Source organism: Leptidea sinapis, chromosome 18 (genome assembly GCF_905404315.1).
Source record: "Leptidea sinapis chromosome 18, ilLepSina1.1, whole genome shotgun sequence".
Lineage (NCBI taxonomy): Eukaryota > Metazoa > Arthropoda > Insecta > Lepidoptera > Pieridae > Leptidea > Leptidea sinapis.
In genome coordinates, this window is record NC_066282.1 from 12,255,685 (window position 1) to 12,272,204 (window position 16,520).

At 34.1% G+C, this 16,520-nt stretch overlaps 4 protein-coding genes across 9 annotated transcripts in view; all 4 read left to right on the plus strand.

Annotated features, from left to right (window-relative positions):
• Positions 1–2,806: 2,806 nt before the first annotated feature.
• On the plus strand, positions 2,807–4,251 carry LOC126969582 (uncharacterized). The gene is made up of 4 exons (XM_050815117.1): positions 2,807–2,945; positions 3,018–3,518; positions 3,607–3,775; positions 3,904–4,251. The coding sequence occupies exons 1-4, from the start codon at positions 2,855–2,857 to the stop codon at positions 4,148–4,150; spliced, it is 1,008 nt and encodes a 335-aa protein (XP_050671074.1). The 5' UTR covers positions 2,807–2,854; the 3' UTR covers positions 4,151–4,251.
• A 115-nt stretch (positions 4,252–4,366) lies between these two features.
• Positions 4,367–6,606, plus strand: LOC126969601 (uncharacterized). 2 transcript variants are annotated; one of them, XM_050815144.1, is made up of 4 exons: positions 4,367–4,492; positions 5,179–5,490; positions 5,574–5,742; positions 6,323–6,606. In XM_050815144.1, exons 1-4 carry the CDS (start codon positions 4,405–4,407, stop codon positions 6,489–6,491), a joined length of 738 nt encoding a protein of 245 aa, XP_050671101.1. In that variant the 5' UTR covers positions 4,367–4,404; the 3' UTR covers positions 6,492–6,606. The 2 variants fall into 2 exon arrangements, with proteins under 2 accessions (XP_050671101.1, XP_050671102.1); XM_050815145.1 differs by lacking the exon at positions 4,367–4,492 and having other exon boundaries at positions 5,103–5,490.
• Positions 6,607–6,857: 251 nt separating this feature from the next.
• Positions 6,858–11,638, plus strand: LOC126969598 (uncharacterized). The gene is made up of 6 exons (XM_050815141.1): positions 6,858–7,040; positions 7,177–7,280; positions 7,363–7,510; positions 7,735–7,827; positions 9,520–9,677; positions 11,430–11,638. Exons 1-6 carry the CDS (start codon positions 6,983–6,985, stop codon positions 11,628–11,630), a joined length of 762 nt encoding a protein of 253 aa, XP_050671098.1. The 5' UTR covers positions 6,858–6,982; the 3' UTR covers positions 11,631–11,638.
• A 3,408-nt stretch (positions 11,639–15,046) lies between these two features.
• Positions 15,047–16,520, plus strand: part of LOC126969540 (N-alpha-acetyltransferase 35, NatC auxiliary subunit) — a 28,646-nt gene continuing 27,172 nt past the window's right edge. Inside the window, exon 1 of one of the 5 annotated variants that reach the window (XM_050815031.1) lies at positions 15,047–15,180. Coding sequence is in view for 1 of the 5 variants with exons in the window: in XM_050815029.1 (XP_050670986.1) it covers positions 15,291–15,325 (35 nt within the window). In the remaining 4 variants the exon portion in view is untranslated. The other 4 variants (XM_050815034.1, XM_050815033.1, XM_050815029.1 and 1 more) reach the window with 4 other exon arrangements.

Below are 16,520 nucleotides of genomic sequence, written 5' to 3' on the forward strand. Positions count from 1 at the left end.
AGGAGAAGTTCATATATGCGTTTCCGGTAAAATTGCGACCTGGCCTAAATAATCTCTGAAGGTAATTTGTATTAACTTATTAATGAAATAAAAGGAAGAGGGACACAAACGAGCGCACGGGTCACATGTTGCAACACCAGAGGAATCACAGGTGCGTTGCCAACGTTTTAGATCAGTGTACGCGCTGTTTTTGAAAAAAAATTGTACCGTTACGGAAAAACAGCACAAAGAAGCTCATTCCACAGCATAGTTGTACGTGGAAAAAAGTTCCTTGAAAACCGGACTGTAGATGACGTATTTATGACGGCCACCTTCTTCGAAGCCATTTTGGCTTTTCCTTTCGGCACTGATCGACGATGTCACGTGAAAGACCTGCATGACCCATATATACGGCATCACCAGTACTGTCATCCGCAGAGCAATGCATGTTGGAGGCGTCCAACATATAACTGATATACAGAAATAAAGAAAGAGTGGGAACACCTTCTTGAGAAAAAAATGTTTAACCATTTTTGTATTAAAATAAGGGACGAGACGAGCAGGACGTTCAGCTGATGGTAATTGATACGCCCTACTACAATGCAGTGCCACTTAGGATTCTTGAAAAACCTAAAAATTCTGAGCGGCACTACAATTGCACTGGTCACCTTGAGACATAAGATGTCTTAGGTATTTGCCCAGTAATTTCAATAGCTACGGCGCCCTTCATACCGAAACACAGTAATGTTTACACATTACTGCTTTACGACAGAAATAGGCGCGGTGCAAAACATTTTACATAACACGAAAAAAGCTGGACTTTGATTTGATATGACTAAGGAATCAATAGCCAGTTGACGATAGCAAAAGTCTGATAAATGGCATGATTGTGAAACGACTCGGTCTTCGGTGACATGATAGACCATTATGACTGATCTTCGATACCTAATAAAACATATAGTATTGTATGTATAGAATTAGTAGAGGTGTTTTAAGCCTATTAGTTAAAATCTTCTACAATATCCCGGCTCAGACACTTTAGTAACTCCAAAGAGTTTTAAAACACTGATGCTTAGCTCAAGTTTTATTAATGCTCTTGGTAGGCTTACTATTGCTGGTCATCGTCCTTTATTAGATGTTCATTTATAAAAGTGAGAATATCATATTAGTTGCTTTGCATCACAAAATGACCTACAGTCAAAGTCAAAGTTCTTTATTTGCCAGAAACATTCACAAGTAAAGTTGTTACAAATTCGAGAGCAGGCACATGTTTCGTCTTGACAGACATGCAATATTATAAGCCTAACATAATCAATAATTACGGCTACATTTAATTTGACCAACGTAAAGTCATATCTAAATGACCCTACAATACACAATTACAATAATTAATGAAATGCTAAGAGATAATGTAGTAAAGATAATCACAAAAAATATAATATTATTGGTAATGATAGTATTGGTGCCAGTTACCACTTCGTTTGATAATATTCGTTTATTGAGTAAAAACAATATTTCTTTAATAGTGTTAATTTACGTTACGCATCTCTTGCTCCCTGGTTTCGCGAATGTTCATGGGCGGCTGCCTCACCACTCTCCATCACGTGAATATCCTGCCCCCTCTAAAGTTAAAAAAAACGTGGAAAGCAATTGGCAAATTTGTACGAGAGCTGCTGTGCACGAAAAATTATGTGTCAATTTTTTATTAAATAACCCAAGAGAACAATTAAATTCTTGCTAACAGGATAATATCCTCTGAAATAAGCCTACGTTCTTACAAGTGGAAGGCTTCTAAATGAGCGGGAGAGGGACAGTGGCAGCTTTTTTTTATCGTGAAGCAGTAATGTGCGTTATTGAGTTTAGCTTAGATGAGAGCGCTAGCTAGTGAAATTACTGGTCTAATGAGACTGAACATCTTATGCCGCTCTGAACAATTCTTAATTCTGTTCCAAAACGGTTAAATCGAGAATCCTGAGCGGCATTGCATTGTTGCTCGTCTCACTTGTCATTTCGTCACTTATCCTCTGAAAAAGATTAATTAATGGCTTGTAGTGAATAATATAGAGTGCGCGTAGAAAAAGACAATGGCTAGATAGCTGTTTTTCGCCTATCGTCAGTTAACTCGTAAATAATGCTGTTGGAACAGGGCCTAAAGATCGGGAGCGCATAACATTTTAAGTGTAGTGAATAAGGGAAAAAAACTTTTTATAATATGTAAATAACAAAGCTACTATTTAATATTTAAGGATTCATGAGAATCGTGGTGAAGTGTTCTTTATTTATAATTTCAAAACAAAATAAATGTGAGAATAGTTATATTATCATGATCATCATCATATAGGCCTCCCCCAAAGATTTACGTGACGATCGGTCTTGCTCTACTCCCCATCCAACGTATTCCAACGATCTTGACAGGGTATATTATATATGATATAAGACTATTATGTTGACAATAATTACAAATGTAAAATTAGTTCAAAAGGTTTAATAAGTGATAATAATACCCTTCAGGCAATAATTATCAGGTAAGAATTATTCAAAATTCAAATTTTTCACTACACAATACAACTTAATATATTGTACGCACTAACCGTTTAAAATGCTAATAGTATTTATCTAGAACTCTTTATTCCATTTGCGTTCCCAATACAGAAAGTTGGAATCAATACTGTCATTTTAAATACAACTTTCTCTTCACTACTGTTCATTAAAATTTAAAACTTGTTTGTTATGTTCATTGACCGTGCGGTAGAAACAGTGCATTGTAACTCTGTTCTGAACATTTAAATAGGTGGGGTTGTCATGTTCCAACAACAATTTCAATCAACCAGCCAGGCGAAACTGTTGTAAATATAATGCATCTATAAATCATACAATGCTTTGCTCAAACATGTTCATGAATTTTAAAATTACATTGTTACTTTTAATTGGATATTCATCAATTAATCAATGTCTTGGGGATCATGGTAAGTTTGAATTTGAAACAAACAAAAAACATATGATAATAAAATAATAACGTTTTTATTGAATTATTTTAGGAGAATTTTTAGACAAAGAAGATCAATCGTATTCAATAATTAACTTTCAAGTACCCAGAGATGTATGGATACAAGCATTTGAACCAAAAACAGTTTTAAAATCTCCCGTGACGATTGTTGTACCGATACAGGTGGCGGATAATGATGAAAATGAAGTAAATATTGAAGAGGAGGATGAAGTATCTGATATCACAACACCAGTAGAAATATTTGAAGAGCCTGTTAGCCAAGAACCTATTATATCAAGCACACCATCTATAGTTACTCAAAAGCCAACAACCGTCCAAGATCAACCTATAGCTCCAACTGGAGGTGTAAATGGAACTGTGATAAGATTCCCATGTACGTGTTTATCCGGTCAATGTGGATGCTGTACAGGGGCTATCTTAGAAAGATTTAAAATGAAAACATGTGGAAACATAACGTTTGTCCCTGAAGACTTCGTGTTTGATGTACGATTAAGTGTCAACAATAAAACTGTAGTTAGAACAAGAGTTTCTGGTAAGTGCCATAAATTTATGGAGAAAAATATCTTCACCTCAAATGTGTGTATTATTTATGCATATTTATGTTTTGATTGTTTTTACAGCAAGCAATCCACCACCTATTTGCATAAATCCAAGACGTGCTCCCTTTGTAAGAGTGTGCGCAGAAATCAGTAACATCCGTATACGAAACGGAAACGCATTTGCTTGTTTAGACATAAACGCTGACATAGCTGGATTCCCTGTATATTCTGCTTCTTTTAGATGTTTCGGGTAAAGGAATCATTTATATATTAACAAGAAAAAATCTAATTATAATGACACATAATTTCTAATCAGCCTGCTTTTAACTTCAATATGCCCTATATTAAAGATACCTTTAAATAAACCTTTTATCATAGGTTTGGATCATCAGGAGTGCAAACAGGCCTCAAACCTAAGCCAGTATCATCAGGTCCAAAACCTATCAATTTGTTTGGAAGTGGAAGCAATAATAATGGTGGGGGATCCGTTTTGGAAACAGCTGGTGCAATACTTGGTGGGAATCGTAGGCCAAGTGGAGGTATCTTCAGTGGGGGCTCAGGGGGACCTCTAGATGCTATTGGAGGTGCTATTGGTGGACTCTTTGATGGAAGAAATTTAAATTAGGATTTTTTAAAACTAGTCGTGTCGTTATTTATGTTGTTAATAAAGTATCTTTTAAGATCTACACACCTATTACTTTAATTAAATGATATTTAATTTATGTATAGTTGTCTCTCAGTCAAGATTCCTTCCAATTCATTGTTTGTGAAAGTTGACCAATAGGATCAAATAATTCGCTGCCACCACGGAACGTGTTGTGGTGAAATGCAAAGAGGTAAACCTTATTCATACGACGGATTTACGAACACGTTCGCGCCATGTTAAGCTCCAAGATGTTGGAAAAACTATTTTTAACAGTCTTAGCAGTGACCTCAATAATTCCCCTTTGTCATGGATTTATTAAAGGTAAATTTTAACATTTAACTTAACTTAATTTTGTTATAGATAACATCTTTAGTAATATAAAGGTCAAATTCAATGTTGAAGTATAGAAAGGTTAAATTTCTATTCAAATTAATTAGAGTGACATCATTATTTCTCATTAACCCACAAAAAATAGGGGTCAAGTGTGAAGAACATTCGCTTACGATCGAATATAATAATATTGAAAATATGTTTCTTATCATCATATTATTTCTAATTATCTAAACATATTTTACCTACATCTTACAAAAGATAAGGTGGAAAGTTTTTTTCTTATCTAACTTTTTGTATTATATTCTGGTTTGCTTTTAGGAGTTCTAAAAAGGTGTTATTTAATTAATCGATTTGCTTTAACAGAACTTTTCATGAGATACATAACTCCTTTAATTTTACTCATGGTGTGGGTAGGTTGATGCACCGCCTGAACTCTCAAATCTTTTGAGTTTTTTTATGATTTATTTGCATTCTCAACTTACTCATTATATATGCTATTAAATTTGAAACCATTTGAGTATTTTTTGCATTATATGCATAGACTAGATATAAATTTTGTGAAATGCTGAAGCTGTAAATATATCGCAGTGTATAATATTGGCATTTACATAATTTTTGTCATAAATGAATAAAATTTTTCCTGGAATGATATATCAGTAAATCTTTAATTACAGAGTCTAATACTATTTTAACCACCGCTGATAATGTCGCAAACTCAAATAACTCTTTGCTAATATCAAAACTGAAGATGGGAAATTTTTCTGTGCTGTCGTATTATGCGAGGCAGAATGAAGACGTTCAAAACGATACTTCATCAAATAGACGGTGTACCTGTTCACTAGGGATCTGCAAATGCTGTACTGGCTACGTTCTCGATCTCTTCAAGCAGAAGGCTTGTATGAAAGTAACTTATCACCCTGGAGATTTCGCTTTCGATGTCGCCATGTCACTTAACGACCGTGTACTCTATGAAGATTCCATGTCAGGTAATTTATAAAATTTAAAAATAATTGTAATAATATAACCATGTAATAGTGAACCACATTTTATAATATTTTGTTGATTCCAGGCAAGAACCCAAAACCAATATGTATAAATCCACCAAGAATGCCAAACTTAAAAGTATGCGGTCGCTTCTACAACGTCTTTTTTCCTGGCAGAAACTTTCACTTTTGCTTAGCAATGAATGGAAAATGGAGACAGCTGGAGCTATTTAATTTTGTATTTGACTGTTTAAGGTAATATTACCCGTTTTTTTGTTTTGTTGACTAGTTCGATTTATTTTCTCTATCTTTTTTTCATGGTTCCTAAACTCAACCTTATAAAATTATTAGGACAGTAAGAATCTAGAATTGCTTGCCACAACTTGTAATACTTTAGTCTATTAGTATGTCTTTTGTGAACTACCAATATTATATTTCTCTGAAGCTCCATCACAGATGTTTGAAAACACTTCAACACTCTAAGAATCACATATTGTATAGGTACTATGAAAACTTGCATCGTTTTAATAATTAGACACTGTCATATCTACAAACCTCCACAAATAGTCATTACATCTTCTTCCACTAAGGCCGTGGTATTATTTGTCAGTCTTGCTTCCTGTTAAATAACGGTAATCGTTCATACACTATGGCATACCAATGAAAAAATTTACAATCATAAATATAGAAATGTATTAAGTATAAACAGCGTACTACTTTGTTGTTATAGAATAGGACAAAGGCCGACCTTAAATGATTACTAACGCCCATTTAAATTGTAATTAGATGATGTAGTTATAATGACGATAGTTTTAAAATGCTTTAACTGTTACAGAATGGGGGCAAATGGTCTCGCAATGATTAAACCTGAAGAAAACGGAGGTCTTCCTATTCCAAACCCACAAGGTGGTGTTGATGCTGTAATAGATGCTGGTGATGATGATATTGAAGAATATGATGAACAGAATATTGTCCGGTCTCTTCTTGAAATCTTTGATGAATAAATTACGCATAAACTTTGAATAATAAGGATATTTCATTGTGTGTATTAATATTATTTAGTTATAGTTTGTAAAATTACTAACTTATTTATTTTAATTTAATAAATTATTGAGCTGTGTTGATGTTTTATTTATCAATATACGATACGCTCCGATCGCGTGAAAAGTAAACGTAGACCATCACGAAAGCAGATAATAACACATCTAATTTATTTCTCTCAATCACTTAGCCTCGATTTACTGGGAAAATATCTGAGCACGATATTGAAAATGGATATTTAATGATGGACAGTGGTGGTGCGTCTACATGCTCAGGAGTTTCTTTAGAAAGCCTCGCAAGTTAGTAACGATCGAGCACCGCATCTTGCATACAAATATATTATGTCCATCCTATATCTGTTAGTGTTGACATAACTACGATTGTGTTGTCATTTGAATTGTGTACTTTGTGAACGATACTCTGTATATTGAGGGAACATTAAATTGAAATAAAAATGAAAGAGCTCGCAGTATTTATAGTTTTAGTCGTGTATTGTGTTGGTCCACCTATAGGTAATACATTTTGGTTATATTTCGTATTCTATCAAACTAAATGTTTATAAGTTAAAATAAGTATAACGTATTGTATTCATTCATAAAACTTTGATTATCAATAATATTATTCAATATATATATATTGTTATTGCAGAAACTGTTAAAAGATCGAGACACATTGATTTTTGGAACAGATATCAAGACAAAGTTATGGACGTTACTGATTTCTCCGTGTACTACGACCTAAATACAAATGAAGTACATAATATTTTTATATGTTTTTTTAAATTATTGCATACTTAACTGTATTAAAATACATAAATTGTGACACAATTTTCAGACAATACGAAGAATGATGCCTAGACCCTGGTATAAGCCGGGATGGTTGCTGCGTTTGCCATTTTCTGGGGGACCTTGCGAGTGCAAGCAAATGCAATGCACTTGTTGCACGGGAATTAGAATTCAAACATTAAATTATGACAGAAGAAGTATGTTTAGCTACATATTACTGCATTTTAGAACTACGTGACTTCTATATAGTATGAGAAATTAAGTATTCTGTTATATTTGTTTAGTGTTTTCAAACATTTTTATGCTAATTAAGCAAAAGAAATCGCAAATATTCCTCGATTTCTACTATTTTTTTATGAAAATAATGTCTTCCGTTTGTATGTATGAGAGAATATTAAAAACTTATATTATATTCTTGTAGCGTGCACAGTTTTGAGTTACGAGCCCGAGGACTCTATTTTCAATATGGACGTCAAGGTGAACAACGCTACTGTCTTCCAAAATACGTACTCAGGTATTTATTATATTGTAGTCACTACATAAATATATGAAGCTAAAAATTCGGTTATTTTTATGAATATTGTGATCATGTAAGAGTTCTATAGACCATGCGGTATATCTTATAGTTAAATACCATCGATTTCTTCGAGCCCCCAATACAGAACGAAACTTTTAGGTCTTTCAAGGAGGTTTCTCTTAAATTACACATTGGTCCAACACTAAATCCAGTTTAATTAACATTGTTTTTTATAAACGATACATGAGTTTGTCTCTCTTTGGGAATATACGTAAACTCCAGCAAAAATGTGCAATCTATACATAACAGCTTTGAAAATTCGTATATTTATAATGATTTTTGATGATTAATGAAATTAATATTACAAATATAATTTATGTATCTTATCAGATACTACATGTAGGTACGTAAGCCCTTACAACGGTACGGTAACCGTACAACGGGTTCATACGGAGCGTTATTAGTTCAGCAACCTTTTTGCAAGAGCGAATTCGAATGAACATGTTCAGATGGTTCGATTAAAATCGGTTCGTTTGTAGCAAAGATGAATATTAAAAAATTATTTCAGCGTGAAATTAATTATAGGAATATATAGATACATCATATTTAACGTACCCTGGGTACAAAAATGAGCATAATTTTTTGCCTCATGCCGTACCCCGGTGTGTACGTTAGAGGCGGCAATTTTGAGGGTAGGGACCTGTCTACTCTCTGGCTCCGTGTACTTTGAGGACCGCGTCCGCATCTATGCGTGTGTGGCTGCGTTCCAGCGGCATTTGACGACGTGCTTGCATAAATCCCCTTCTTTGAAATCGTAATCTTGCGTGATTTCAACGCGCGTCCCTCTGGTTCCTCTGGTGTTCCGTCTTCGGCAGTCGAAGCTGCAGCTCCAAAACCAAGTGACGTAACTTGGACATGAGAAGGAGCCAGAGTGTCGACACATGTCGCGTCTCACACCAGCTCCCTTCCTCGTGCCCAAGCCACCAGCGTCATTCCATCAGGACGCCTGCCATCACGGCGGGTAATGCCATTTGGCTCTAAAACAGTTGGTATATTAAGAGCGGCAAAAGCCCTGCGGATGACTTCATTAATGCTGGCGTGATGACTGATTTGACCTGCCGATTTTAGTCAGGATAACCCGTGACGCCCAAGAGCATCTAACTGAACGCCACATCTACTTTGATGTGGTTCATTCAGTTTTATACCTAGCCGGAATAAAACGCATATTGACAATGTCATATTGTCAAGTAGCGTTCCAATCGGCGCAGAAGGCAAGGCTTGTAACCAAAAGCCCGACTCATTTTGTGTTATTGCCAAAAACGGGCACGCTCTGTTCTGACAGTAGATGAGATCAAAAGATCATCAAATGCTGACTTACAAAGAAGTGCGTACAATATTTGCTTTTAAAATGCTTTTAGTGCTTATAGACAGTGTAAAATACTCTATTGATTGAAAAGAAGGGTTAATTGTATATTCTCCTCACGAGCTCTACTTTTTCCGACCATAATATGGTAGATTCAGTAATTTAAAAGAAATATTTATAATAACGATTCAAAAGCGCTTAGTTTAAGCTTAATTGAATAAAGTTTATTTGCCATTACTTTGAAAAAGTCTTAAAATAAAATTAATAAAAAAGCCTAATTTGTATTTGAATTTGAATCACATGTGACCCATGTGCAATTTTTACAGCCAGAAATCCGCCACCATTCTGTGTCCCAGTACCTGTGCCCTACCTACCGCCGGGTCTTGTAGACATGTGTGTGCGCCTCTTTGATGTTTCTGTTGTCGATGGCAAATTTCATATTTGTATGGATATGGACACAAGAGTGGACAAGGCACCAGTTTTGGTAAGAAAGTCTTACAAAAGATTTTATTAAGCTTAATACATAAATTATAAATAACTCTATCAAGATTCTTTATGGAAAATTTCATATATCTTCAGAATGTTTTAAAAACATTTGCTTAGAAAAATATATATTTGCTTAGGCTAGAATTACTTTCTCTTTACTGCCTGCAAAAATTCTACGCTAGAACTGTAAGGTTAATAAGATCGATTACTGTTTGCCTAAGCACATGTAATAATATCTTAATATATATAAATTACGTGACACGTTGTTTGTCCGCGATGAACTCCTAAACTAATGAACGGATTTTAATGGGGATTACTTCATGGTGTGCTGTTTGGTCCAACTTGAGAGATAGATTTTATTTCCATTCGGGAGCCATAATTATTTTTATTTTCAATATTTGTTTTGTATGGACATATTTTCTATGAGAGAATATAGTGAAGCACGGTTTGACAGTTCCGCTGTAAAACAATTTCATTATAACAACAGGGAGCATTTTTTACGAAATAATTCTTGATGTTTTGAAATATTATTGGCAAATTCCTATAAAACAGTATTTTGTTTTTCATCTACAGAACAATGTCTGTCGGGGCAGCTAGTATTATATAAGCTTTAGGTACTATAGCTATGCTTAAGACACTTATCCATAACAATAATGGCTACCATTGCAAATTTTCACTTGATCCTATGAGTAGAACTATATATTATAATATACTACCGTATAGACAACGCAAACATTTAAAAAATCAGATATAATCTCGCACTATCTGGCTGTCAGGCCGTCTATAGACTCTATACGCTATCTTGTCTACGAGTAGAATAGTACCTCGCCACGCTACATCTCTCGAATATATTTAACTAATCTAAACTTCATGCAAGAGATTTCTGTTGGATCTGCTTTTAGTAAAATGCTTGCAGCATGCGGCACCCTATTACGTAGAACATCTTCCCTACTAGCGTTGAATCATGCTGGTTAAGCGCGAGACGACCAGTGGGAGGCTTCTTCGCACAGGATACCGGCTAGTTTATGAGTACCACAACGGCGCCTATTTCTGCCATGAAGCAGTAATGTGTAAACATTACTGCGGTTCGGTCTGAAGGGCGCCGTAGGTAGTGAAATTACTGGGCAAATGAGTCTCTAGGTGACGACTGCAATTGTAGTGCCGCTCAAAAATTTTCGACTTTTCAAAAATCCTGAGTGGCACTACATTGTAATTGGCAGGGCGTTTCGATTACCATCAGCTGAACGTGCTGCTCGTGTCGTCCCTTATTTTCATGAAACTTTCAAAAACGTAACTAATTTATTTTATTTCTTTAGTGTATCGATATGATTGAAGCAATGGTCAATAATGGATGGTACATTGCCAACTGTCAATATTAATTGTCTGTTGACATAATTATCGCGAAGATATTCTACGTATTACTTTTATTTTCTTTGCTATTAGAGAGATTAAGCCGATTTGAGGCAAGTTGTCCATTCACGTGCCTATATATCACTACTATGAAGCCACAACCTGAGGGTTGAACAAAGCATACAAGATTTTATGACGATACGTCACTCGAACGGTTGGCTCAGCTAGAAGAGCACTCGTACGGAATGCGAGAGGTCATGGGTTCTAGTCCCGCATCGTTCATAAAATTTTGTTTTCAAATTTCATTTGTGTATTAATCCTAGAAGTGGAAATAATATAATAATAATATCACTTTAAAAACTAGAATATAATTTTGATTTTGAATGTGTTATTTTCCCAGATACTGCATTTCGATTGCATGGATATGGGAGCCGGAGGTGTAGGACTATCGAAACCTGGAGGTAGCAACAATCAAACAGACTCAACCACAACAACAGCTGTAGAGCCTACCCAGGTTAATAGTGACGTGTACGATCCGGTCTTTGAGGACAAAAACATAACTGCAAATCCAATTTTCAAGAACAGCATTAAATATATTTAGATTTCGAATATTGTTTTCTTACTATTGCAATAATTTACATGGTCAATAAAAATATGTATATAAATATATATAGATAAACATGTATATAGATAAACAAATATTTTGTCTATTTCTGACTTTAAGAGCGCTTTCCGGTCAGAGTCCGATCCGTATCTGTGAAAACACGGTCCGAAGTAGTCGTAGAACTATTTCTATGGTACTTTACGCACTAGATCCGGCTTCCATCATCCGATTTCTTTCCGTCAACCGTAGTAATAGTTCTACGACAACACACCGGACCGTGTTTTCACGGGTACGGATCGGATTCGGGTCGGAAGTAGTGCGAAAGCGCTCTAATATGGATTTTTTTAGTTTGACTGAATTAGTCAAAAATTTTGTAATATCCCAAACACGGTTTTAAAGAAGTCATAACTTTAACTAATCTTTGATCTCTTTAATATTGAAATTGTTTAACTTGAGATAAGCTCAAGTTATTACTTAAATTTTATGTACATTAATATGATAATGTAAGGAAATATTATTAATTAATAAATTCTTTTATTGATTATAAAAAATATTTTATTCTTAGTTACAATTCTTGAATATGTATATTAGAATTTTGTGTCTATACATTATTAGTATCATTATTTAATTCTATAAACATAACAGTTGGTTAGAGTGAGAGAGGAGGATCCGTATGCGTGAGAGAAAGGGAAGCCAGACAGACTGGCGCCGTAACGCGTTACGTTACGAAGCGGTTTAACCTCCCATAAGAAATTATCACTTCAAAAATCCAAATTAGACCTTTACTTCTTATTAAGAGTAACGTTCCATTATACATCCGTCCATCTGTCTGTTAGTGGGATGTATTTCATAAACAGCAATAGTTATTTAGCACGGACAGGTGAATTGTTGACAGAGTGTGTTTTACTAAAGGCGGTGAAATTTTCATACAAATAGGGGCTAAAACCCTGTATGGAAGGAAGCTCCGACGTCGAGGTACATTACGTACGTGGATACGTAGGTGTTGGCGTACTACGTACCATAGACTAACAATATATTAGTTGTATAGACAAAGTGTGCAACACAGAAGAGATACAGCAAGATAAAAAAGGTAAACGAATCTTTAGTTTATGGAACAGATTTTAATTGAAAATTCGTAAACAGTCGCCACGCTTGGCATTAGTTCCTTAGTATTTTGAATATTAAACCACTAGCGTACATTGACAAATAACTGGTCACGTATTATCGGGCTGTCACGTGGTCTATACGCTACAACACATTATAATTATTAGAATTTTTTTTCCCATCTCGATGAAAAGCTGTGAATTTAATCCCTCTTACTAGGGAAAAAAGTGGCAGATTCTCTCCCGGCAAGACTAAAAGTTAGTCCGTCGTACCAGGGACTAAATTCGAACTTTTTATCCAGGTGGGAAAAACGTGTAGGCACGCACCACGCTTTCCACCATCCGCTGGTGAGAATGACCTACTTTTCTCCCTCCCTAATATACATTTATTATTCGATCAAGTGCTGACTTGCCAAAGTGTTAAATGTTTACATTCTGTGAGCGAAAATATTAGAACTTTCTATTTACCTGTAAAACTTTCTATTTATTTTATTAAAAACTGTAAAGATTTCTATTACACTTTACATGGAAATTATTTGAAGAGCTAATATCATACCTTGTATAGTATTATTTCTTGTTATACATATTGATACAAAGCGTGCAAACATTAAAACATATTAGTAATAATATATAAATACATCTTGACTTATAAGCTTAATATTAGTTTAATATTGTTAAAAGCTATTTAACCATTTTACTTAGATTAAAAAAATATTTTCTACAGCAACATGATCATGTCACTAGATTCTACAAAATTCTTAGAATATACTATTACCAGACAAGATGTTAAAAATAAATAAAGAGGAGAACATAATATAATAGATTTCCTTCATCAGACCACAGACACAAAAAGCGTGATCACCTATTTTAGGTATAGCCAGAAATATTGAATTTCAGGCATGATTTATGACATAGGTGGAAAAATTGTTGAAAATACTGGATTCTTGCATTCGAGAACCCTAATTTTAGATATGGGTATGACACGATGAAAGTGGTATTTCAGTTTGGAATTCGCTATCGGATTTTCATTTCGAAGTTTTCTATTTTTTTTAAATGTTCGACCAACTATATCGTTATACATCGTGAGTTTCAGAGTAGTGCTCAAGTCGCTAGAGAATATTTGGAGGTATTGGAGGAATTCTGTTTATGACGCTGAGTTTTCATATATATCTGAACTTTCATTCCCCAGAATAGCTAAATGATCGTGCATCCATTCTAAGATTTAAGCACTTTTGTAGTAATTCTATTATTTGTAAATGGGTATCAGGGTAGGTATACAATCTTAGTTGTATCGCAACAATGTGTTCACGCATAACTATAAAAATTAAAAAGTACCAATAAATCATAAACTTATTATACTAACGTAATAGATAAACGCACTCCTCATTACGGCGAGACTAAAGAAATGTTCATGTGAGCTAGTTTTAGTGGATTAGTGAAGTGTGTAGTGTTTTGTTTTTGGTCAATCCCTATGACAAATATTGATAAGCGGCGTCATATTCACGTATACAATATTTTATCTAACACATATATTTTTTTAATAAATATATTCTTTAGAAAATAAAGTGTTTACTGCCTTCTTTAACCCCTATTAAAAGCATTTTAATTTGATAGCAATACAATTAATACAAAACCTGCACAGAGATGTCGCTGCTGTCATAGAAATATGATATTAATTCTCCAAAATCCAAATTAATAAAAAGTCACGGCATTGTGACGTGACTTGGCAATTATTTTGAATTGAAAAAAATTAATGGATTTCTTTTTATTTTTATTATTTAACCATAGCTATGTAGCTAAATAATTTTAAAGTAGGTATAGTTATGTGTAGCTATAGCGTTGGTAAAATATCCAAACACGCTAACATAATATGGCGGTACTCTGTCTATAAGTGGTATAAGTGGCAGTGGTGTTTATAAGTGGCAGGTTTTTTTGAGTATTGTGTTATTTTATATGGTTAGTTTCTAGCCTGGAACAACACAATATTATACAAAATACACTTTACATTACATATTTACAACTATTATTATATTTCACATATTTCCATAAAAAAATACAATATGGACTAAACACAGACGTTAACAAACATTCTAGGTTTACTAGACGGGGAAATTTCGGTGGAAAAACGACATAAAGGGGATGAAGAAGTTTAGGACAGGAAAATACTATATCAGAGACAGTACCTTCGTCTAAGCCACATTCACACAAGAAGTGATCTCTACATTGGGACTTGGGTACTTTCTACTATAAGATCGAATTGTGCAGTCAGTGTCAACTGTCAAAAGTGTCCATAAAATTTGATTTTGACAGCTAACAATAAATACTATACTAAATTTTTGGAATAGAACAAATTTGGGAATCGGAATAATTGTATTATCGGAAAGGAAATATCCATGAATTGCATTACATTTAAGTATTAAACAACGTAAGATTCGAATAAAAAGGTGAACTTTACCAAAAGGTTGTAAGAACACCTTTCCTAAACATACATAATAATATTATTTAGTAGAGGTTATATTTGTTGTTACATTTCTTAGGCCTGAAATTTACTTTAATGGGCGATATTAACGATAATTCTTGCGGTAATGGGTTAGTAAAGTAAAGATTGCACGGTGTTGTCTAAAATTATTAACAATATTTTTTATAATACGACAGTTTTATGACTCAAAATCTCTTCAAAATATAAGGAAGTTCAAAACTATTATGACCGCTTCATAAATATTATTATAGTAAAAAAATATTGTTCTGAAAATAAATAGTGCACTTTAACAATCAAAGCAGGTAGGTATACAGTTTTTATGTTCACACTGCTTGGGTAGGTTTGTGTACTTAAAAGAACGACTAAAATTATTTTGATTAATGTAAAGCTTTCATTGTGGTGGTGGTGTTTATGGTGTTTCCACTGTTTTGACACTATTTCATATTCATTTAGATCTGTCTATTGTATAAAAGTGTCCTTGTAGTTACATTAAGTTTCAATAATTATTGAAGCAACTCGGCAGTTATTTCTACACATAATTCCTATTGACTTTATTTAAGTACTACTTTTTCTTTACCTCACTACTTTATAAAGTGCTATTTAACAATACTAATATCAAACTTGCTGAACATGGTGAACTGTCATTACTCTTGGGACAAAATAGTCACAAAAAGTACAATCATATGTGCAGAGGTGTTGCCACAAGTAGGCCTTAGTCATAGATACTTTGCTGACCTCTCTGCTCTCATCAATCATATACAACCTCTCTTGTTCTGTGCACATTCCATTAGGCCTCTTCTCAGTACATCATTTTCAGATATATAGCAGTGCCTCTAGTACAAACTCCAAAAACATACCACCTGTTCGGATTCCTGCATCTTTATGAAATAAAAACAAATAATATTGTAAAATTATGTAGATGCACACATATAAACAACCAATCCAATATTTTAGCTTGTCTGATGTATTCAATAATGAATAAAAATCTTTTTCTCTCAATTTAAATAAAAGCATTTTTTCTGGCACAGAAATGTACTTTGTCAGCCCTTCCAAGGCATGTATTTAGTGAGTCAATTAAAGGATTAGAATGGGTTCGGATTATAGCGGTATTGTAGCTGTATTAATATATAAAAATATTTTTTTAACCAAAATAAATGCACACAATTTGCAAGAAATTTCTTGCTTCACACAGCTACTTTGTGGAATCAATTACAGGCTGCTGTTTTCCCAAACTTATAGACCTTTAAGAATAGACCAAACTCCCACCTGAAAGGAAGGCAACACTTCTCTTGACTCCTGGTGCTG